The 24243-nt window shown below is 51.7% G+C and overlaps 1 protein-coding gene across 1 annotated transcript; it reads left to right on the top strand.

Annotated features, from left to right (window-relative positions):
- Positions 1-17265: 17265 nt before the first annotated feature.
- On the top strand, positions 17266-17877 carry LOC135999827 (olfactory receptor 14J1-like). Its single transcript, XM_065653402.1, has one exon. It carries the CDS (start codon positions 17266-17268, stop codon positions 17875-17877), a length of 612 nt encoding a protein of 203 aa, XP_065509474.1.
- The last annotated feature ends 6366 nt before the right edge of the window (positions 17878-24243 follow it).

Genomic DNA, 24243 nt, shown 5'->3' with positions numbered 1-24243 from the left:
CCACACTCCCTTCCCCACTAAGGAAAGGGAAAAGGAGGAAAAGAGAGAGAGACTTACAAGTTGGATAGATTTAAAAAACAATATGAGACAAAAATTAAAACTTTCCTCATAATACTAATAATGAGACAAATAAGGCACAATATACAAAACCAATATTGTATTGCCCAGAGTAGCCAAAATGCTGCCACAGGGGCTGGTGTCACAGCAGAGGCTGCAGGGAAGACATCAGGAAGTCCTGGACTGGACTCGGCAGTGCACAGGAACTGCATTCAGGGATGCAAGGACTGGAACCAGGATCAGGGTTGCAGGCAGGAGAACGGGCAGGCTCCTCTTGAGATGCCGGCCATGGACCAAGAGCCTGAGACCCTTGTGATCTCCCAGCATTAAACTGTGCATGACGTGGATGGCATGGAACAACTCGGTTTTCAATTGGCGTCACTCGTTCTGTCCAACCCGCCCTGCAAGTACAACCCCCTCGCTTATGGGACATAAGAGATTCACCAGCGATGTTGGCTGCTATAGCAATAAGATCTAGTCCTAGGCCTTTTCTGCATAGCAGCCCTACTGTTAGCTCAGTAAAACTGTCAATATTGGCCGTTGTCGGCTCTGGAGCAGACCGTGTTTGAAAAACATGCAGCCAACTGCAGAAATATGCAGTTACTTAGAAGAGCTTAAGCTGAAAGGAAAATTCACTAAAAGAGAATTAGTCTTGTTTTAACGAAAAGCAGGACAGCCCTCATCACAGTCTGCACCTTCCTCAGAGAGGCAGCAGAGGTGAGGGGCCAATGTCCTGTCTCGGGTGACCAGTGAGAACAGGACAGGTAGAAATGGAAGGACCCTGCGTCAGGGGACGTTCAGACTGGACATTAGGAGAAAGTTCTTCAGTGGAGGGTGGTCGGTCACTGGAACAGGCTCCCCAGGGAAGTGGTCACGGCTCCCAGCCTGTCAGAGGTCAAGGAGTGTCTGGACGATGCTCTTTGTCTTGTGGTTTAATGTTACATGGTTGTGCGAGCAGCAGAGAGCTGGACTCATTGATCCTTATGGGGATCTTCTAACTCGAGATATTCTATGATTCTGTGATGTTCAAGCTCAAGAATAGTCCATCCCAGACCCATTTGTGTGTGTGTGTTTGTCTCTTTCTGAGCTAACTGGGGAGATGAGGAGATGTCTGGGAGGGATCTAAACCTTATGTGTGTCATACGGATGAATATTTTCCTCTAACACAGTCAAGAGTACAGAGAGACATGGCGGGGTTGGGGAGGTGAGGAGCAGGTTCTCCATACAGTGATGGACCTCAGGCAGACTGCTGCTCCTTCCTGTCCACACCTCATCAGGGGACACTCTGCATCAGTATCAATGGGAGAATTCTCCTGTCACTTCTTCTAAGTGCTCTTTCTGTACCTTCCTCCTTCACTACACCCTTGAAACTTATCTGATTAAGCACAAAAGTCTTGAAGACCATTTGTACATGATGGAAGCGACAGGGCTCTATCAGTCTTGTGTGATAACTGCCAGTCCCAGGCAGATACCTCAGGTACCCTGGGGCCTCTGGACGTTTGCACTGGGGGCTTATGGTCAGACCATGGAGCCCTGCCTGAAAACATGAGAACTGCTCTCAGTTCTTTTTAAAAAACAAACAAACAATACAAACCCACAATTCACTCATCAGCTGAAATGATTCAATGTTTTAAATAAAATGTCCATGAATTTCTGTCCTGCCAAAATATGGATTTTTACAATATGTATGAATTGCAGGAGAAGAAATATTGTAGTTACCCTGTGCTTGTATTTCCAGAACTCTGCCTATGATACTGTGTATTTAATCCCCCTGAACATCCAGGTGTTTCTAGCTGTCCTTATTCAACCCACCATGTCTGCAGTCATCTCTTCAGAAGCCTGTCTGGACATTTGCACTTTCCATTGCTCCCCAGAGGTTCTTCCTCCTCTCACTCTTTGCTCATTCAGATCCCTCTCACCCTTCTCTGCTTTGAGCTTCAGGCAGGTAAAGCTGAATTGTCTTTCAGCTGTCACTCTCAGACTCCCTGTAGGCAACTCTTCAATTGTGGTGATGGACCTCACTGGAAGTGGCTTAAACTAATGACAGAGTATATTTTATTGTTCATTATGTTCTGTTGTGTTTTCTTTCTCATTATCTTTTTTGCTTTTGCCAATTAAAAAAGCCTCTTTGTGCCTATTTAAATCCAGGTCTCTAAGGAAAGCATGAAGTAATTCGTGCAGAGAAGCTGTAACAATGAGGTGCAAACTTGAGTGGAGAATCTGATGTAAAGAAAAGTGATGTAACTGCCAGGGGGCCAATGAGCAAAACAGGGAGGCTGGAGAAGTGAGGAGTAAGGGTGTCGATCCCGTGTCTGGCCTCAAGGGACTGCTTTTCCCACCTGTCCAACTTCCTCAGGAGACACTCTGCACCAGTATCCATGGGATACCATTCTTCTCTCACTTCTCCCTAGTGCTCATTCAAAATGTCCTCTTTACCTACCTCCCTGAAACCTCTCTAATGAGCTCTATAATTCTTCAATACTTGAAGAAAATGATGGAAGAGACACAGCTTGTGAGGGCTTGAAGAATTTTAGTGAGCCCATGGAGTATATGAGGCTGAGTCCATGAAGCTCAGTTACTAAGAAGAGACTCAACAAAGCTCTCAAGGAGCCAAAGGCAAAAGCAAACCCCAACGTTCCTTGAAGCATTAATGGGCCCCACTGGAGGCTGTAAGGACAGGTAGGCCAAGGCCCTGTGCAGGTGGCTCTGATGCTGAGAAACCCCTTGGTTTGCTTTCTGAAGCAGAAAGGAGAAGCCATGACCTCCAGGAAATGGGAAGGGGGATCCTGTCCCTCACACACGGCTCAGGGCTCTTCCTGGGACCGTGGGATGTGGGTGTGCAAGGCCGAGGGAAGGACAACACTGGTACAACAACCTCCAGCTTCCCCATGGGGCTGCAAGGAGGCAACGAGGCCCCAGTGCCATAGGGATAACATGTCTTCTCCTAGGCCTCAGTGGCAGAGACAATTGCCATGGCCAAAGGGACAGACACCTGAGTTCTCTTGGTGCCTTCCAGCCTTGCCAGCGCCCTTTGCCATCTCCACCACAGTCTGTTTTGCACAGTCCTACCCCTGCCCCACTTTCCCTGCAGGCTGCAGACACCCATCTCCCTTCCCCACCTGCTCTCACCCCACCATTTCTGTCCCTTCACTGATGTGTCTGCACCCTCACTGGCTGTTCTTTGGAACACAAACCATGGGCTGATCCAGCTCCCTCTGGGTGACCTCTTGCACCACGGCACTGCCCTTCCAGTGACATTTCTTCCTCCTGCTATCCAGTCTCTACCTTCCAAGTTGCACTTTGTGACTTTTTTCTCTCTCCTGCTCCTTCCCATTACCAAGGAAAGCTCAATCATTCCAGAACTTACCCTTCAAGCAGGGAGTCCTGCCTGTTAGGCTTCTTGTGGTCTTTCAGCTGCCCAGAGAGAAGGAACCTCACCATGAGCTCCTAAATCCAAGACTGATGCTGGCGTTTCAGCTTCTCTGATAGACACAACCATGTTCCTGCTGCTGTCCCATCATGTACTCAGGTGGGATGGACATGACAACCTTTCTCCAAGGCCTCTTCCTGGGTAGAGCCTGTGGGCACTTTGGAAGAGGTACCTTCCCAGGTGACACTAGTAAATGGCTGCACAGAGGACTTTGACTCACTGATGATATTTGGGTTTGATGGTTCAGCCAACTACCCACCCAGCATCCACTTCTTCAGCCCAGTCAGCACCACTCTGGCCAGAAGGAGACCATGTCTGACGTCTTGCAAACTCCCTGTACACAACATGCCTTTCTTTCCCCTGTGCATCTGGGTTCAGCAATCCCTTCCTTGTCCTTCACATTCCTAGAAATGGCTGCAGGAGGACGTGCCCCATCCCTTTCCCAGGGATGGAGGTAGGCTGGCCAGCCTGTAATTCTCCCAGTTCTTGTTACTGCCCTTCACGAAGATGGGTTTGAGGTTTGCCTCTTCCAAGGATCCCAGAACTTCTGATTTTACTGTTCTCATGAGAGCACAATCCCGCATCATGGTCAAGGGTGACGTAGCAGACAGCAGCACTTGCAATTTGCCTGTCCAAGGCAGCTGAGATGAGTTACACTGGGCCAGTGGGGTTTGTTCCTGGAGTCACACGCACAAATGTCAGGGTTCTGTCAGGTGTCCACATCTGAGCTGGCCTCATGGACTCCTTATGCACCCAGGGATGCTCATAGACAGAGTCTGTCCCTTTCACACACGGAGGCAGGAGTCACAGTGTCTCTCTGGCCTCCTGTTGCCACTCCCAAGGGACAGAAGACACCTCAGCCCTGTGGTGTGTCCCCTGCTCTGCACTCATCTGAGATGTCCCACATCATGAGGAATGGACATGGGGACCTCAGTTCAAGGAAGCACATCCCGGTGCTGCATTCAGGTGGTTTCCCATGGGCTGTTATTCCCAACATGAGGTGACCTTGAGACACTGTCTGTCTCACAAGCCTTCAAGGAATGCCATGGAATAGCTGATGGCATTTCTGCTCACGTACATGATGTGCATGCTCTCATCTCCTCTGTACAATGCAAACATGGACTGCTTACCTGCTCATTCAGGAACAAATTCTCCAAGCTAATGTGACAGTCCGGGGCTGGAAATGATGGTTGTGAGGGGCCAGCCCATGACGATGCCCTGGGGCAGCTACCGTGGGGTGTCCCATGCACAGGGGCAGAGCCCAGACCCTGCTCTGCTGGTCCTGCAGGTCTCTGGCAGGAGGCCTGGCTGTGAGAGGACTCTGCTGAATGCCCCAAACCTGCAGGCCTACAGTTTTTAGCTTTTTCAATCTGTCAGTCACTGTAATGGGAATGTTCTTGAGAAAAAATTTGGAAGAAGACATAAACCTTCAGGCCCTGCCCTGAGAAGATCAACTTGCCATCTGGAAAGGCTGTTCTGAGGCCAGCTCTGTCACAGCAGTGCCCATTGCCTGTCCCTGCCTGCGCTCACAGGACTCACACACAGCAGGACGGTGACCAGGCTGCCAGAGCACTCAGGCCTTGCACCAACACAAGGGATGAGAAGGAGAGTGTGGGAGTGGAACGAGAACAGCTCTGGAAGGCCAAGCGCTGCTGCTCCCTGGCAGTGCTGCCAGGCTGGACTCTTTTCCCCTCCACCCATGCACAGGAACTGTCCCTGCAGCTCAAAAAAGGTCTTGGAGGAAGAATCTCAGTGAAATAAATACATGCAGAGCCCTTCATTTCGTTTAAATACACTGAGAGCATGGCTGCATATCTACACAGCCAGTGGGTTGAAAAGGAAAAGCAGAGAATAAATTAGAAAGGGGATGACAAAAATACCATGACTGATTAAGAAATAAACACCACCAACACACAGACACACAAGTCTGAGCCTGTAATGAGTTACATTAAAATTGTTATCTGTTAAAGAGAAGATGACGGGTAGTTTATTATTTTGAAAAGCATCCCACCATTAGTTTCCACAGGGAATCCTTGAGCTCCTGGTTCCTCATGCTGTAGATGAGGGGGTTCACTGCTGGAGGCACCAAAGAGTACAGAACAGACACCACCAGATCCAGTGATGGGGAAGAGATGGAGCGGGGCTTCAGGTGGGTAAATATGGCAGTGCTGACAAACAGGGAGACCACAGCCAGGTGAGGGAGGCACGTGGAAAAGGCTTTGTGCCGTCCCTGCTGAGAGGGGATCCTCAGCACGGCCCTGAAGATCTGCACATAGGACAGCACAATGAAAATGAAACACACAGAAATCAAACAGGCACTAAAGATAATAAGCCCAAGTTCCCAGAGGTAGGTGTCTGAGCAGGAGAGCTTGAGGATCTGGGGGATTTCACAGAAGAACTGGTCGAGGGCATTGCCCTTGCAGAGGGGTACTGAAAATGTATTGGCCGTGTTCAGCAAAGAATAGAGAAACCCAGTGGCCCAGGCAGCTGCTGCCATGTGGACACAAGCTCTGCTGCCCAGGAGGGTCCCGTAGTGCAGGGGTTTGCAGATGGCAACGTAGCGGTCATAGGACATGACCATGAGAATAAAATATTCTGCTGTAGCACAGAAAAGAAAAAAAAAAGAGCTGGGCAGCACATGCTGTATATGAAATGGCCCTGTTGTCCCAGAGGGAATTGGCCATGGATTTGGGGACAGTGGTGGAGATAGAGCCGAGGTCAAGGAGGGAGAGGTTGAGCAGGAAGAAGTACATGGGGGTGTGCAGGTGCTGGTCACAGGCTATGGTGGTGATGATGAGGCTGTTGCCCAGGAGGGCAGCCAGGTAGATGCCCAGGAAGAGCCAGAAGTGCAAGAGCTGCAGCTCCCATCTGTCTGTGAATTCCAGGAGGAGGAACTGGGTGATGGAGCTGCTGTTGGACATTTGCTGCCTCTGGGCATGGACACTGTCAGAGGAGGGAATGAAAGCAACACGTTAGGGGAGACTTCTCTGAGCAAAATCAAAGCCATTTCTCACACACCCTCCCCTGCTCCACACCCCTTTTCCTTTTCCAGACCTTCCTTCAGCTCCGTGGCTGAGCCCTGGGTGGTGCTGGCTGGAGGTGCCGTGAGGAGCAGGGCCTGTGCCCGCTGGCTGCCCAGGAGTCAGCCCTGCTCTGCAGCAGGGGTCATGGCAACGGGGGGCAGGGGCCAGTCCTGGGGTTCAAAGTTGTCATCTGAAACTGCTGCTGGTGAGAAGAGCCTGTCAGCATCTGCACTATCACCGAGAATGAAACAGGACGGTAAAATGAATTTTGAAATATTTGGGTTTTTACAGCTTCACCGAGTCACAGAGTGTTAGAGATTGGAACAGACGTCGAAAGATCATCTAGTCCAATCCTGAAATTCCCCTGGAGAGTGTTCTTGGGTGTCAGAAACCTTCAGAATTTCTGCTGCACTCAGGGAGAACAGAGCGAGTCCTGCAAGGCAGGAGAATGCCTGTGGGTCAGTGCAGAGTGAGGGCAGCTGCTCTGTCCCTCTGTCTTGCTCCCAACTGCCCTGGGCTGGCAGCTTTCTGAGATGGAGGCTGATCACACTCCCATGCTACCCTGAAAAGCCACCAGCCGCTGCTGAGAGCAGAAGGATGCACCTCAGGCCACAACATGACTAACCCTTTCCCAAGGTCTCAGTACCCCACATTTACTCCAGAACACACATGGCTCATTCCCCAGCCCCACAGACTGCATTGCCCACACCCCACAGGGCAGAGGAAAGCTGGGACACGTGTTCCCATGGACACAGCTGCAGGAAAGGACCCACAAGATCAGGCTGTGACTGCAGCTGAAACTCCCATCCCCAGAGAGCCTGACAGCAAGAACCGGATCACAACAGCAGCGACCCAGAGCAGTGGAGCAAGAAGGAAAATGCAGTGAGGGTGGGTGTGAGAGAGGCCAGGGCAGAGGCAGCCGGGCACTCCGACAGCGTCACCCTTCCGCAGCTGTGCAGCCACCTCCCACACACCAGCATTGCCGGGCAGCTGCTCTCAGCCCCTGTGCTCTGCAGAGGGAACTGGAGCTCTGGTTGCACAGGAGATGGTTCATGCCTTGGAGCCCCCGGCCCTGAGGGCAGAGGCTTTGCTGGGTGGGAGAGGAGGTGAGGGGGCTGCTCAGAGGAGGGATCGGCACTGCGGGGGATCACAGGGAGTTTTCTGTGTTTTGCCTCCTATAACAATTCCGTGTTTAGTTTCCTCGAATTTCTGATCATTTCCCTGCTGCCTGGAGATTCTCCCCCTGGGAGGTGTTGCCATGTGTCATGTCTTTTCCCTGTCAGTGCTCACATACTCCATCACACCCTCTGTGCCCTCACCCTGGCTCTACAGATCCCCTGCCTGTTGCAGGGCACTGCCTGGGGGCATCTTCCTGTTTGCAGCCTGGAAAACAAGACAAATCAGACTAAAGCTGAGGGGTCCAGCAAAGGTGATGCAGGTGCTGCCCACAGCCAGAGGAGTGGTGAAGGGATGTTGTGAGCCTCCTGGGAGATGTACTCATCACTCAAAGTTGCAGTTCAGGAGTCTCAGTGACTTTTTTAAGCATGAGGGCTCATTTTCATTTTATCCTTTTCTGCACCTCCGAACCCTTGGGATAGGAAACTGAAAAGACAGGCCCAGAAAAGCTTCTTATCTTTCTGGTAATCCTTGCATTGATCTTCTCCTTGAGGCATCTACTTGGAAAAAGTCCTGGGGGTGATCTAGAGCTGTGAGCAGCCCTGAATCACACAACTCCCTCTCCACAGCACAAGCTCCCTTCCTGGCCTCATAGGGGTCACTCCTTCCTCCCACAGCTTCTCCCCACAGTGCCATGGGGATCTCCCCGGGCAGGCTGAGCGCTGACCCTGGCAGGCGGCAGAGCCCCTAGCCTGGCACAGCCCTGGGTTGCAGGGACCCTGCTCTGCAGGACAGCCCTGGAAACACCTGCATGCTCACCCTGCTTCACAGCTGTTCAACATTGCTTGAACAAGAGGCCTCTCCTTACAGATCCCACAAACTGTGCCTGTGCTAACTTTAGGAGATACCTCCAGGACGTACAGCTGCATTGCCCTGCACCCAGAGACTTACCATGGCAAGGGCTGCAAAGATTTCTCCTCCAGTGAGCTCTCAGTCATCCTCCCAGTCCTGACCACCTTTAACCTCTCTCTGCCTTGCCCGTCTCCCTGAGATCCCCAGGCAGAGCCCTCAGCCCTGCTGCACTTTGCAGAGGAGCTGCTCCTGGGCAGAGCTGTCTCTCTGCAGCGCTGCCGCTTGCCATGAGCTCCCTCTGTCCCAGGAGCCCAGCCCAGCTCAGGAGCACAGGAACAGCCCAAGGTGCTTTAATGACCCCTCTGGTGGCTTTGGCGTTGAGTCCATGAACCTCAGACACAGAGAAGAAGTTGAAGAAACCTCTCAAGAAGTCCAAGTCAGATTCAAACTCCAAAGTTTCTGGTAATGTTAATGGGTCCCACTGAGGAACACTACTGAAGAAGTGACCCCAGCGTCTGGTTAGAGAAGGAAACTGGAGGCAGAGATGACAGGTCAGGAAAAGCAAGGAGAAGGTCTCTCTGATGATCAGGAAACCTGGATGTGTTTCATTAACCAAAGGGTCAAGCCCTGACCCCCAACCCTGGGAAGGCAGATCCTGTCCCTCCCACGTTGTCCAGGGCTGTTCCTGGGACAGTGTGATGTGGGGCTGTGCAAGGCCAAGGGCAGGACTATGGTCCAACACCTCCCAGGTTCCTGGCTGGGGACAAGGAGGCCATGAGGCCCCTGTGCTGTAAGGACAAGGTGTCTCCTCACAGGCATCAGAGGTGGAGACAACAGCCATAGCTAAGGGGAGAAGGAGCTCATGTCTGTTGGGGGCTTTCAGCCTCTTTACATCCCTTGATCATCTCCACGACAGCCTGTGCTATGCTGTGGCATCACCTGCACCTCTTTCCCTGCAGGCTGGAGACATCCCCCCTGCTGCCCCACCTTGCTCTTGTCTGAGCATCTTCCTTCCTTTGCTGATCTCTCTCCATCCTCCCCAGCTGTTCCTTGAAGCACAAAGCCTTGGGCTGATGCAGACTCCCTCTGGGTGACCTGCTCCACCACAGCACTACCCTTCCAGTCACATTCCTTCCTCCACATGTCCAGCCGGAACCTCCCCAGTTGCACTTTGTGGTGCTATTTCTTTCTCAAGCTCTTTCCCACTATGACGAAAACCTCCACCATCTCTGAAACCACCCTTCAAGCACTCTCAGGCTCCTCCTACACTGCTGCAGCCTCCCCAGCGCTGCTGGGCCAAAGCAGCCCAGGTCCCTCAGCATCCCACACCATGTGCACAAGGTCCTGAACCCTGCCTTGGCAGAGCCCTACACTCTCCAGTTCCTCCCTAGCTCTCCAAACTGGGAAGCCGCACACTGGCACACACCCGTGTGTGTGGGGTCACACCAGTGCTGAACCGAATGGGATGAGAACTCCAGGTGTCTGGGTCCCCACGCTCCTCCTCATGCAGCCCCATGTGCAGCTGCCTTGTTCATGGTGAGCGTGCAGCACGGGTTTGTGTGGCGGCCCTTGTAGTGCCCAGGCCCTTCTCCTCAGGGTCACTGCTCAGCGTGTCAGGTCCTGGTCTGTCCTGATGGGTGGGGTTATTCTCCTGCCCCCATAAAGCTTTTTCAGAGCTTTGTGATGGCGGAATCCCAGATTTTCTCAAGGTCTGGACCCTCCCTGAACTGAAGCTCCATTTGTGGTTAGCTCTTGATGTTTGCCTGCACATGGCTTATCCTGATGAGGGTGTCTCTCCAAAGATAACAGCATGAGGAGTTTCAGGGCACTACAAGCAGCCCCTCCTGGAGAAACTGGGGAGACTTGGGGGTCTGGTGCTCATCATGCCAGAGGTCTGGACTCCGAGGGGAAGTTGCCCTTTATGTGAGGGAGCAGCAGGAATGTGTGGAGTTCTGCCTGGGGACAGAGAATATCAGCTCAGAGCTGAGGAGTCAGCATGAGAGGGCAGAACAACATGGGCAATGTTGTGGTGGGTGGACATCAGCAACAGACTCACTGATGAGGAAGAGGAATTAGATGTGGCCTCCTTCAGACAGATGAAAGAAGCCTTATGTTTGCAGGGCCGTTTCCTCACAGCAGACCTAAGATATCCCAATATTTGCAAGGTACCAGCCATCCAGGATGGGTTTGGATTTCATAGACAACAGAGGAGTCAGTGAGGTGAGGTGCCCTGTGGGACTTCCCACCTACAAACCAGAAAGAGTTGGTCAGGGATGTAGCAGTCAGGGATGAGAAAGGAGAGTTGAGGCTCCTGGAAGATGATAACAAGGCAAAGAGCAGGATTTCAGGAGAGCAGGCTTTGGCCTGCGGAGGGTACTACTTGGGTCCCATGGGGTATGACCTTGGTGTCTGCAGTGTTTTTGCCCTCACATTTCCTGCCTCCTCTCTCCCACCTGCTGTTGTGCAGTGTTTTTTACCCATTCTCAAAGACAATATCACAGAGGTGCTGTCAGGATCACTGAGTGGCTCAGATTTGGCAAGGAGTGGGTCCATCTTGGAGCCAGCTGAAATCAGCTCTGTCTGACGTTGGTCAAACCCCTGTTGTCTTCTCAGAGAGGTGACAACTGTAGCACAGCTACATTAAGCCCGGTTCCAAGACTTGGCCATGCAAATCCAATACAGGGTGACAACGTGTTGGATTTTACAAACTCCTTGACCATGAAGAAGAAATGGAAAAGATGTTCTATCAGCAACCAGAGGAAGTCTCCAGTCAATGAGCAGGTTCCTATGGGGAACTGTAATTGCCCTGGCATTCACTGGCCAGGCAAAGCGGCAGGTGCCAACAGTACAGAGGATCTTGGGCCAAGTTCTTAACATGTCTGCCTGGTGGGTCAACAAGGGTGATGCTCACCTGGATCTGGAACTGGCAAACAAGGCAGAGCTGGTCGAGGATGTGAACATCAGTGTCCACCTTGGCTGGTGTGAGCAGGAAACAGTGGGGTCCCAGGCACCAGAGGGGAGGGAGGAAGGCCAGCAGCAGAGCACAGGCTGGTGGGCTCCAGAGGAGAAGACTTTGACATGACTGGGGGCGCTGATAGAGGTGGTGCCAGGGAAGCAGATCTGAAGGCTGAAGGAGCTCAGGAAATCTGACAGGCCTTACAGGACAGCCTGCTCTAAGAACGGGAATGATCTCTCTGAGTACCTACAAGAAGTAGCATTTATCTTGTGAGGCTGCTCGTCTGAACTGATGGAGCTCCAGGGCAGAAAGGCAACACACAGGAGGTGGGAGCGTGTTGAGCTGTAAAGCAGGAATTTAGAAATGTTTTCCATTGATGTGGTAATGATGCCACAGCTGCCCTGGACTTGAAACCTGCAGAGGAGGCTGAGGGCAGCCAGATGAGCTGACACTGCTTCCTTACAGTAAAATAACCGTCCAGGGTAACATGGACCTGCTGCTGGACTTTGTAAGAGTAGAAGCAGACAGGACTGAGGTACTTCACAGTTTCTTTGCCTCCATCTTCACCAGCAAGGTCTCCTGGGGCTTTGTTCCTGAAGGCAGAAGGCTGGAGAACACCCAGGAGTGGATGGGGCTCAAGTCAGGGGTTACTTGAGCAAACTCAGACACCATGACAGAAAAGGAAATGGGTCATTTCACCAGCTCCCTGAACACAAGTATTGCTGTGCTGTGGCACCTGAGATTCCCAGGAACACCCACCTCTTGGTCCAGAGGAGTGTGACTCCTCTTGAGCTGTCCTGGCCTGTCTCCTGACTCACAAGGTGATTTAAGCACCCACTTTTCTGACATCTTCAATCTTTATCAGGAGACGCTCCAGATCAATATGAACAGGAGACTGCTGAGAGCACCTGTTCTGGAAAGGGAGGGAAGGACGAGCAGGGAAGGAAACAGAAGAAATACTGGTTTATGGCTATCTGTTATGGAAATGCTCTCTGTTTGGCTGTTCCTGAAATCTCTCTCATCACCCACACCAGACTTGAAGCCTTTTGGAAAATGATGCACAGAGGATTGCCATGAAAGGGCATTTATATATTAGTGAACCCTCTGGTGCTGTGATCCTGAACTGCAGCTACTGAGAGAATGAACAAAGCTCTAATGAAGTGAAAGGCAGAAGCAAACCCCAAGTTTCTGAGGGTGTTTGGGACCCCACGAAGGGCCATCACTGACACAGCTGTGAAGGAAACAACCAGTCGAGGTCCCTGTCCCTGGAGGCTGGTGAAGCAAAGACTTGGACAACAAGGTGGGCATGAGGACATAGCAAAAAAGAAGATGCTAGGTTAGGGCAAATGAAAAGGGATGCACAAGATGTGGTCAGAACTGTTTGGGGGCACTTTTAAAGCAGCCCTGGACCTCATGTGAATTATTCCTCTAGTCAGAGAGATCCTGAGAGCTCTTCCTAAATTGAACACATGAAGGGGATGAAAGGACAGCCTCGTTCAGGCTGGATGAGACCTTGGGAGGTGTCTTGACCAACCTCCTGCTCAAAGCAGGGTCAGACCAGATTACTCAGGGCTTTATCCAAACACATCTTGGACACTTGCTGGGGTAAAGTGGATGTGCACTCCTGGGAAACAGCTTCCAGTGCTTGACTGTCCTCAGGATTGGGAAGTTTCTCCCTTTCTATAGCACCTTTCCAAGCCCAACTATCCAGATTGTTTTTACGCATCTACTTACACACCAATGCAGATCCTATTATCCTTCCTTGGACACAAGAATATTGTGGGGGATGATGCTGAATGCCTTGCTGACTGCCAGGTAACAGACCACCACTGCTCTCCCCACGTCCTGCAACCCTGTCCTTTCCTCACAGGAAGCAGAGAGGATGGACAGACACAACCTGCCCTGGGTAAACCCCGTCACCTTCTCTTCCGGACACCCCGAAATGGGGTCCCAGTGGACATGTTCTGGGGCACAGCCCTTAGTTCTCCTTCTCACCCATTGGCCATTTTTGAGAAGTGCAGACAATGTGTGAGAGCTGCCAGTGGTCAGGGAGTCCCCCCAGTCTCCATGAGCTTTCCAAGGTGGTGGAGAGTGGCCTCACTGTGACATGGTCCTGCTGTCTCAGCTCCTGGATGCTGCCCCTCCTGTCCCACAGATTGGAAAGGATTAAGTTAGTGCCAGTGACCCCTGACTTGATCTCCATCCACTGCTGGTTGTTCTGCCTCCAGTCACAGAGTCCAGAGAGACCTTGCTGGTGAAGATGGAGGACAAGAGGACAAAGAAATTCTCAACTCTTTCCCTTATTAATTTCATCAGTGGCCACCCCGTGTCTTTATTTTTCAGTTAACTGTTCCTTGTATTGCCTTACACATCTAGACTGAGTTTTGATCTGGACTGTTGCTGTGCTTGGAGGCTGATGTCCTTGAAGACCAGACGAACTAATTTCTGCCACCCTGCCTTGGCAGTTTATTCCGTCCGTGTCACAGCTCTGTCTGCAACACTGACAGCTCCAGCTCCCCCAGTCAGGTCCCTGGCTGAGGACATTGCCTCACGTCTGGGCTGAACCACCCGAGCCGTGGCACCAGCCCAGCTCTGACCTGCCCCAAGGAAACCTGGTACCAAGTGTCCAAGAGCCCATGTGTGCAAAGGCTTTGCTTCAGAGCACTGACATGACATGGCCAAAGATTGCTGAATGTCTCTCTAGTCCTAAGAGTATAAAATCAGAATCAAATGGCTAAATTCCCTCAACTGAGGATATTCCTCCCCAAACTTAGAGAAATTAGATCGTTTCCTGTAACATTCCTTGTGTCCTGTCTAATGACGGGAGAAGAAAAGATGATTCTCATATCAATTTATTTTTAAATACAAAGAACACAATTCTGGAAGGAAGTGTCTGTGCAAAAGAGAGAAAATCTACATCACTGATTACTTGAGATTGTTTCAAAGGCTGTTCCCCTGGAGCCCCAGGAACTCCTGGAGAGAGCCGCGAGGGGCCAGAGAAAGGGACATCATGGCTGCTCCTGTGCTGCTGAGCTGGGCTGGGCTCCTGGGACAGAGGGAGCTCATGGCAAGCGGCAGCGCTGCAGAGAGACAGCTCTGCCCAGGAGCAGCTCCTCTGCAAAGCGCAGCAGGGCTGAGGGCTCTGCCTGCAGCACTGAGGGGACAGGAGCCAGGCACAGAGAGGGGAAAGGCAATGTAAGGTGTGAGGTTTCTGAGGGCTCATGGAGAGACAAATCTTCACAGTCCTAACACGACAAGTCTCTGCGTGTAGGACAATGCAGCTGCATTTCCAGGAGGGATCTCCTAAAGCTGGCACATGACACAGTTTGCAGGATCTGTCAGGTCTCTCTCACACTATCTCTGTTGTAGAGAAGAATACACTCCAGAGCAGAGCTTCCCTGCTGCCCTGTCAGTGGGAAAGGGCATGATGGCACCTTCTGCTGAGGGTGACTGCAGGGGGAGCACCCAGGGCTGCCCAGGGCTGTGCTGCAGAGCAGGGTCCCTGCACCCCAGGGCTGTGCCGCGGCAGGGACTCTGCCGCCTGCCAGGGTCAGTGCTCAGCCTGCCCGGGGAGATCCCAACAACACTGAGGAGAGAAGCTGTGGGGGGAAGGAGGGACCGCCGGCAGGGCAGGGTCCTTCTGCTGCTGGGTTCTCCGTGGTTCAGGGCTGCTCACAGCTCCAGCTCACTGCAGACTACTTCCAATTGGATGTATCAAGCACAAGGTCTATAGTGTTATTAGTGTAGATATAACGAGCTTTCCTGAGTCTGTCCTTTCAGTTTCCTCTTCCAAGACTGGGGGGAGGGAGGTGTAGGAAAGGATAAATGCAGAAGGAGGTCTCAAGTTTTAACAAGTCACTGAAACTCCTGAACTGCAGCTCTGAGGGACCAGCACATCTGCCAGAAGACTCGGAACATCCCTTCAGCCACTCCTCTGCCTATGGACAGCAGCAGCACCACATCTGCTGAACCCACCAGCCTGAGGCTGACCTGTCCTGTTTTCCATGCAGCAAACAGGAAGATGCCCCCAGGCAGTGCCCTGCAAACAGGCAGGATCTGCAGGGCCCGAGTGAGGGCACAGAGGGTGGGATGGTCTGTGAGTGCTGACAGGGAAAAGACATGGACAGGGAAACACCTCCCAGGAGGAAAATCTCCCTGCAGCAAGGATATGATCTGGGAAGGAGAGGAAAATGAAAACAGAAATGTTGTAGGAGGGAGAATGCGGGAAACTCTGTACGAAGCCCTCCAATGCAGATCCCTCCTGTGAGCAGCCCCCTCGCCTCCTCTCCCACCCAGCAAAGCCTCTGCCCTCAGGGCCGGGGGCTCCAAGGCATGAACCAGCTGCTGTGCAGCCAGAGCTCCAGTTCCCTCTGCAGAGCACAGGGGCTGAGAGCAGCTGCCGGGCAATGCTGGTGTGTGGGAGGTGGCTGCACAGCTGGGGAAGGGTGACGCTGTCGGAGTGCCCGGCTGCCTCTGCCCTGGCCTCTCTCACACCCACCCTCACCGCATTTTCCTTCTTGCTCCACTGCTCTGGGTCACTGTTGTTGTGATCTGGTTCTTGCTGTCAGGCTCTCTGGGGATGGGAGTTTCAGCTGCAGTCACAGCCTGATCTTGTGGGTCCTTTCCTGCAGCTGTGTCCATGGGAACACGTGTCCCAGCTTTCCTCTGCCCTGTGGGGTGTGGGCAATGCAGTCTGTGGGGCTGGGGAATGAGCCATGTGTGTCCTGGAGTAAATGCGGGGTACTGAGACCTTGGGAAAGGGTTAGTCATGTTGTGGCCTGAGGTGCATCATTCTGCTCTCAGCAGCGGCTGGTGTCTTTTCAGGGTAACATGGCAGTGTGATCAGCCTCCATCTCAGAAAGGTGCCAGCCCAGGGCAGCTGGAGCAAGACAGAGGGACAGAGCAGCTGCCCTCACTCTGCACTGACCCACAGGCATTCTCCTGCCTTGCAGGACTCGCTCTGTTCTCCCTGAGTGCAGCAGAAATGCTGAGGGTTTCTGACACCCAAGAACACTCTCCAGGGGAATTTCAGGATTGGACTAGGTGATCTTTCGACGTCTGTTCCAATCTCTAACACTCTGTGACTCAGTGAATATGTAAAAACCCAAACATTTCAAATTTCATTTTACCGTCTTGTTTCATTCTCGGTGATAGTGCAGATGCTGACAGGCACTTCTTCACCAGCAGCAGTTTCAGATGACAACTTTGAACCCCAGGACTGGCCCCTGCCCCCGTTCCATGACCCCTGCTGCAGAGCAGGGCTGACTCCTGGGCAGCCAGCGGGCACAGGCCCTGCTCCTCACGGCACCTCCAGCCAGCACCACCCAGGGCTCAGCCACGGAGCTGAAGGAAGGTCTGGAAAAGGAAAAGGGGTGTGGAGCAGGGGAGGGTGTGTGAGAAATGGCTTTGATTTTGCTCAGAGAAGTCTCCCCTAACGTGTTGCTTTCATTCCCTCCTCTGACAGTGTCCATGCCCAGAGGCAGCAAATGTCCAACAGCAGCTCCATCACCCAGTTCCTCCTCCTGGCGTTCACAGACACACGGGAGCTGCAGCTCTTGCACTTCTGGCTCTTCCTGGGCATCTACCTGGCTGCCCTCCTGGGCAACGGCCTCATCAGCAGCACCATAGCCTGTGACCAGCACCTCCACACCCCCATGTACTTCTTCCTGCTCAACCTCTCCTTCCTCGACCTCGGCTCTATCTCCACCACTGTCCCCAAATCCATGGCCAATTCCCTCTGGGACAACAGGGCCATTTCATATACAGCATGTGCTGCCCAGCTCTTTTTTTTTCTTTTCTGTGCTACAGCAGAATATTTTATTCTCATGGTCATGTCCTATGACTGCTACGTTGCCATTTGCAAACCCCTGCACTACGGGACCCTCCTGGGCAGCAGAGCTTGTGTCCACATGGCAGCAGCTGCCTGGGCCACTGGGTTTCTCTATTCTCTGATGCACACGGCCAATACATTTTCACTGCCGCTCTGCAAGGGCAATGCCCTGGACCAGTTCTTCTGTGAAATCCCCCAGATCCTCAAGCTCTCCTGCTCAGACACCTACCTCAGGGAACTTGGGCTTATTGTCTTTAGTGCCTGTTTGATTTCTATGTGTTTCATTTTCATTGTGCTGTCCTATGTGCAGATCTTCAGGGCCGTGCTGAGGATCTCCTCTGAGCAGGGACGGCACAAAGCCTTTTCCACGTGCCTCCCTCACCTGGCCGTGGTCTCCCTGTTTGTCAGCACTGCCATATTTGCCCACCTGAAGCCCCACTCCATCTCCTCCCCATCCTTGGATCTGGTGGTGTCTGTTCTGTACTCTTTGGTGCCTCCAGCAGTGAACCCCCTCATCTACAGCATGAGGAACCAGGAGCTCAAGGATTCCCTGTGGAAACTAATGGTGGGATGCTTTTCAAAAAGAATAAGCTACCTGTCATCTTCTCTTTAACACATAACAATTTTAATGTAACTCATTAGAGGCTCAGACTTGTGTATGTGTGTGTTGGTGGTGTTTATTTCTTAATCAGTCATGATGTTTTTGTCATCCCCTTTCTAATTCACTGTCTGCTTTTCCTTTTCAACCCACTGGCTGTGTAGATATGCAGCCATGCTCTCTGTGTATTTAAACGAAATAAAGGGCTCTGCATGTATTTATTTCAGTGAGATTCTTCCTCCAAGACCTTTTTTGAGCTGCAGGGACAGTTCCTGTGCATGGGTGGAGGGGAAAAGAGTCCAGCCTGGCAGCACTGCCAGGGAGCACCAGCGCTTGGCCTTCCAGAGCTGTTCTCGTTCCACTCCCACACTCTCCTTCTCATCCCTTGTGTTGGTGCAAGGCCTGAGTGCTCTGGCAGCCTGGTCACCGTCCTGCTGTGTGTAAGTCCTGTGAGCGCAGGCAGGGACAGGCAATGGGCACTTGTGTGACAGAGCTGGCCTCAGAACAGCCTTTCCAGATGGCAAGGTGATCTCCTATGGACAGGGCCTGAAGGTTTATCTCTTCCTACAAAGTTTCTCTCAAGAACATTCCCATTACAGTGACTGACAGATTGAAAAAGTGAAAAACTGTAGGCCTGCAGGTTTGGGGCATTCAGCAGAGTCCTCTCACAGCCAGGCCTCCTGCCAGAGACCTGCAGGACCAGCAGAGCAGGGTCTGGGCTCTGCCCCTGTGCACTGGACACCCCGTGGAAGCTGCCCCAGGGCAATTGTCATGGACTAGCCCTCACAGCCACCATTTCCAGCCCTGGGCTGTCACACCAGCTTGGAGAATTTGTTCCTGAATGAGCGGGTCAGCAGTCCATGTTTGCATTGTACAGAGGAGATGAGAGCATGCACATCATGTACATGAGCAGAAATGCCATCAGCTATTCTTTGGGGTGCCTTGAAGGCCTCTGAGACAGACAGTCTCTCAAGGTCACCTCATGTTGGGAATAACAGCCCATGGGAAACCACCTGAATGCGGCACTGGGATGTGCTTCCTTGAACTGAGGTCCCCATGTCCATTCCTCATGACGTGGGACATCTCAGATGAGTGCAGAGCATGGTGACACACCACAGGGCTGAGGTGTCTCTCGTCCCTTGGGAGTGGCGACAGGAGGCCAGAGAGACACTGTGACTCCTGCCTCCGTGTGTAAAAGGGACAGACTCTCTCTCTGAATATCCCTGGGTGCATAAAGAGTCCATGAGGCCAGCTGAGAGATGGGCACCTGACAGAACCCTGACATTTGTGCGTGTGACTCCAGGAACAAACCCCACTGGCCCAGTGTGACTCATCTCAGCTGCCTTGGACAGGCAAATTGCAAGTGCTGCTTTCTGCTACGTCACCCTTGACCATGATGCGGGATTGTGCTCTCATGAGAACAGTAAAATCAGAAGTTCTGGGATCCTTGGAAGAGGCAAACCTCAAACCCATTTCGTGAAGAGCAGTAACAAGAACTGGGAGAATTACAGGCTGGCCAGCCTACCTCCATCCCTGGGAAGGGGATGGGACACGTCCTCCTGCAGCCATTTCTAGGAATGTGAAGGACAAGGAAGGGATTGCTGAACCAAAATGTGCAAGGGAAAGAAAGGCATGTTGTGTACAGGGAGTTTGCAAGACGTCAGACATGGTCTCCTTCTGGCCAGAGTGGTGCTGACTGGGCTGAAGAAGTGGATGCTGAGAGGGAAGCTGGGTGAACCATGAAGCCCAAATATCATCAGTGGTACAAAGTCCTCTGTGCAGCCATTTACTAGTGTCACCTGGGAAGGTACCTCTTCCAAAGTGCCCACAGGCTCTACCCAGGAAGAGGCCTTGGAGAAGGGTTGTCATGTCCATCCCACCTGAGTACATGATGGGACAGCAGCAGGAACATGGTTGTGTCTATCAGAGAAGCTAAAACGCCAGCATCAGTCTTGGGATTTAGAAGCTCATGGTGAGGTTCCTTCTCTCTGGGCAGCTGAAAGACCACAAGAAGCCTAACAGGCAGGACTCCCTGCTTGAAGGGTAAGTTCTGGAATGATTGAGCTTTCCTTGGTAATGGGAAAGAGCAGGAGAGAGAAAAAAGTCACAAAGTGCAACTTGGAAGGTAGAGACTGAACAGCAGGAGGAAGAAATGTCCCTAGAAGGGCAGTACCGTGGTGCAAGAAGTCACCCAGAGGGAGCTGGATCAGCCCATGGTTTGTGTTCCAAAGAACAGCCAGTGAGGGTGCAGACACATCAGGGAAGGAACAGAAATGCTGGGGTGAGAGCAGGTGGGGAAGGGAGATGGGTGTCTACAGCCTGCGGGAAAAGAGGGGCAGGGGTAGGACTGTGCAGAACAGCCTGTGGTGGAGATGGCAAAGGGTGCTGGCAAGGCTGGAAGGCACCAACAGAACCCAGGTGTCTGTCCCCTTGGCCATGGCAGTTGTCTCTGCCACTGAGGCCTAGGAGAAGACATATTATCCCCATGGCACTGGGGCCTTGTTGCCTCATTGCAGCCCCATGGGGAAGCTGGAAGTTGTTGTACCAGTGTTGTCCTTCCCTCGGCCTTGCACACCCACATCCCACGGTCCCAGGAAGAGCCCTGAGCCGTGTGTGAGGGACAGGATCCCCCTTCCCATTGCCTGGAGGTCATGGCTTCTCCTTTCTGCTTCAGAAAGCAAACCAAGGGGTTTCTCAGCATCAGAGCCACCTGCACAGGGCCTTGGCCTCCCTGTCATCACATCCTCCAATTATCTGCTCTAACGAGTCTCTGGGGAGGCTTTGTCAGGAACAGCCCTCAGTGGGGCCCATTAATGCTTCAAGGAACTTTGGGGTTTGCTTTTGCCTTTGGCTCCTTGAGAGCTTTGCTGAGTCTCTTCTCAGTAACTGATGTTCATGGACTCAGCCTCATATACTCCATGGGCTCATTAAAATGTTTCAAGCTCTGACAAGCCATGTCTCTTCCATCATTTTCTTCAAGTATTGAAGAATTATACAGCTCATTAGAGAGGTTTCAGGGGGGTGGGTAAACAGGACATTTTGAATGAGCACTAGGGAGAAGTGAGAGAAGAATTCTCCCATGGATACTGGTGCAGAGTGTCTGCTGAGGAAGTTGGACAGGTGGGAAAAGCAGTCCCTTGAGGCCAGACACGGGATGGACATCCTTGCTCCTCATCTCTCCAGCCTCCCTGTTTTGCTCATTGGCCCCCTGGCAGTTACATCACTTTTCTTTACATCAGATTCTCCACTCAAGTTTGCACCTCATTGTTACAGCTTCTCTCCATGAATTACTTCATGCTTTCCTTAGAGATCTGGATTTAAATAGGCACAAAGAGGCTTTTTTAAGTGGCAAAAGCGAAAAAGACAATGAGAAAGAAAGCACAACACAACATAACGAAGAATAAAATATACTCTGTCGTTAGTTTAAGCCACTTCCAGTGAGGTCCATCACCACAATTGAACAGTTGCCTACAGGGAGTATGAGAGTGACAGCTGAAAGACAATTCAGCTTTACCTGCCTGAAGCTCAAAGCAGAGAAAGGTGACAGGCTCTGAATGAGCAAAGAGTGAGAGGAGGAAGAACCTCTGTGGAGCAATGGAAAGTGCAAATGTCGAGACAGGCTTCTGAAGACACGACTGCAGACATGGTGGGTTGAATAAGGACAGGTAGAAACACCTGGATGTTCAGGGGGATTAAATACACACCCTCATAGGCAGAGTTCTGGAAATACAAGCACAGGGTAACTACAATATTTCTTCTCCTGCAATTCATACATATTGTTAAAATCCATATTTTGGCAGGACAGAAATTCATGGACATTTTATTATAAACATTGAATCATTTCAGCTGATGAGTAAGTTGTGGTTTTGTATTGTTTGTTTGTTTTTTTAAAAGAACTGAGAGCAGTTCTCATGTTTTCAGGCAGAGCTCCATGGTCTGACCATAAGCCCGCAGTGCAAACCTCCAGAGCCCCCAGTGTACCTGAGGTATCTGCCTGGGACTGGCAGTTATCACACAAGACTGATAGAGCCCTGTTGCTTCCATCATGTACATCTGGTCTTCAACACTTGTACGCTTAATTAGATAAGTTTCAAGGGTGTAGTGAAGGAGGAAGGTACAGAAAGAGCACTTAGAAGAAGTGACAGGAGAATTCTCCCATTGATACTGATGCAGAGTGTCCCCTGAGGAGCTGTGGACAGGAAGGAGCAGCAGTCTGCCTGAGGTCCATCACTGTATGGAGAACCTGCTCCTCACCTCCCCAACCCCGCCATGTCTCTCTGTACTCTTGACTGCGCTAGTGGAAAATATTCATCCATATGACACACATAAGGTTTAGATCCCTCCCAGACATCTCCTCATCTCCCCAGTTAGCTCAGAAAGAGACAAACACACACACACAAATGGGTCTGGGATGGACTATTCTTGAGCTCGAACATCACAGAATCATAGAATATCTCGAGTTAGAAGATCCCCATACGGATCAATGAGTCCAGCTCCCCGCTGCGCTCAACCACGTAACATTAAACCACAAGACAAAGAGCATTGTCCAGACACTCCTTGACCTCTGACGGGCTGGGAGCCGTGACCACTTCCCTGGGGAGCCTGTTCCAGTGACCGACCACCCTCCAGTGAAGAACTTCCTCCTAATGTCCAGTCTGAACTTCCCCTGACGCAGCCTCATTCCATTTCCACCTGTCCTGTTCTCACTGGTCACCCGAGACAGGACATTGGCCCCTCACCTCTGCTGCCTCTCTGAGGAAGGTGCAGACTGTGATGAGGGCTGTCCTGCTTTTCGTTAAAACAAGACTAATTCTCTTTTGGTGAATTTTCCTTTCAGCTTAAGCTCTTCTAAGTAATTGCATATTTCTGCAGTTGGATGCACGTTTTTCAAACACTGTCTGCTCCAGAGCTGACAACGGCCAATATTGACAGTTTTACTGAGCTAACAGTAGGGCTGGTATGCAGAAAAGGCCTAGGACTATATTTTCTTGCCATAGCAGCCAACATCGCTGGTGAATCTCTTATGTCCCATAAGTGAGGGGGTTGTACTTGCAGGGAGGGGTGGACAGAACGAGTGACGCCAATTGAAAACCGAGTTGTTCCATGCCATCCACGTCATGCACAGTTTAATGCTGGGAGATCACAAGGGTCTCAGGCTCTTGGTCCATGGCTGGCATCTCAAGAGGAGCCTGCCCGTTGTCCTGCCTGCAACCCTGATCCTGGTTCCAGTCCTTGCATCCCTGAATGCAGTTCCTGTGCACTGCCGAGTCCAGTCCAGGACTTCCTGATGTCTTCCCTGCAGCCTCTGCTGTGACACCAGCCCCTGTGGCAGCATTTTGGCTACTCTGGACAATACAATATTGGTTTTCTATATTGTGCCTTATTTGTCTCATTATTACTATTATGAGGAAAGTTTTAATTTTTGTCTTGTTTTGTTTTATAAGTCTATCCAAATTGTAAGTCTTTCTCCCTTTTCCTCCTTTTCCCTTTCCTTAGTGGGGAAGGGAGTGTGGTCAAGAGAGAACATCAGCCACACTTTATTGTTGCCACTGTGCTCGGCGCTGGTGAGGCCGCAGCTTGAATCCTGTGTTCAGTTTTGGGCCCCTCATCAGAAGATGGACATTGAGGCACTGGAGAGAGTGCAGAGGAGGCGACAAAGCTGCTGAGGGGCCGGAGCACAAGTGTGATGAGGAGCGGCTGAGGGAAGTGGCGGGTTCAGCCTGGAAAACAGGAGGCTGAGGGGAGACCTGATCGCTGTCTACAACTGCCTGAAAGGAGGTTGGAGCATGGAGGGTGTTGGTCTCTTCTCCCAAGGAGCAAGTGAGAGGACAAGAGGAAATGGCCTCAAGTTGTGCCAGGGGACGTTTAGACTGGAGGTAATTAGGGACATGGGTTAGTCCTAGAGTTGGGTAGAGGTGGAAGGGGCTGGAAAACAGAAGATGGAAGAAGGTGCAGCGTGTGTGTGGCACCGGGAATGAACTGACACCCTCAGTTTGTTATCTGGATCAGTGCTGGGCTTGCACATGGACTAAGCCCCAGCTCAGAGCACAAATTGCTGTTGCCAGCCCTGGGTGCCAAGCGCTGTTCCTGTTCTCTCCTCCCTGGTGCCACCCAAGCGCATGACTGCCCTGCCTGCTCCTGCCTTGGGGTTGGAGAACTCGGGATCAAAAGGAAAGACAGACTCGTGTCGTTATGGGATCTCTGAAGTGTCCTGAGTTTGCTTTGCTAATCACTCTGTAACGGTTCCTGAGCTATTAATTCGATTATAGGCACAGAGAGGCAAATGAGGCATGAACCAACTTTCCAGTTAAGGTTTCCTTCTTAGAAAAAAACACACTCCCATTTTCTCATTGGCAACACACTGAAAGATGGACGCCGAAG

Source organism: Caloenas nicobarica, chromosome 30, assembly GCF_036013445.1.
Source record: "Caloenas nicobarica isolate bCalNic1 chromosome 30, bCalNic1.hap1, whole genome shotgun sequence".
In the NCBI taxonomy this organism is placed as follows: domain Eukaryota; kingdom Metazoa; phylum Chordata; class Aves; order Columbiformes; family Columbidae; genus Caloenas; species Caloenas nicobarica.
The sequence above is the reverse complement of the archived record's forward strand: the minus strand, read 5'-3'. Positions and strand labels throughout refer to the sequence as shown.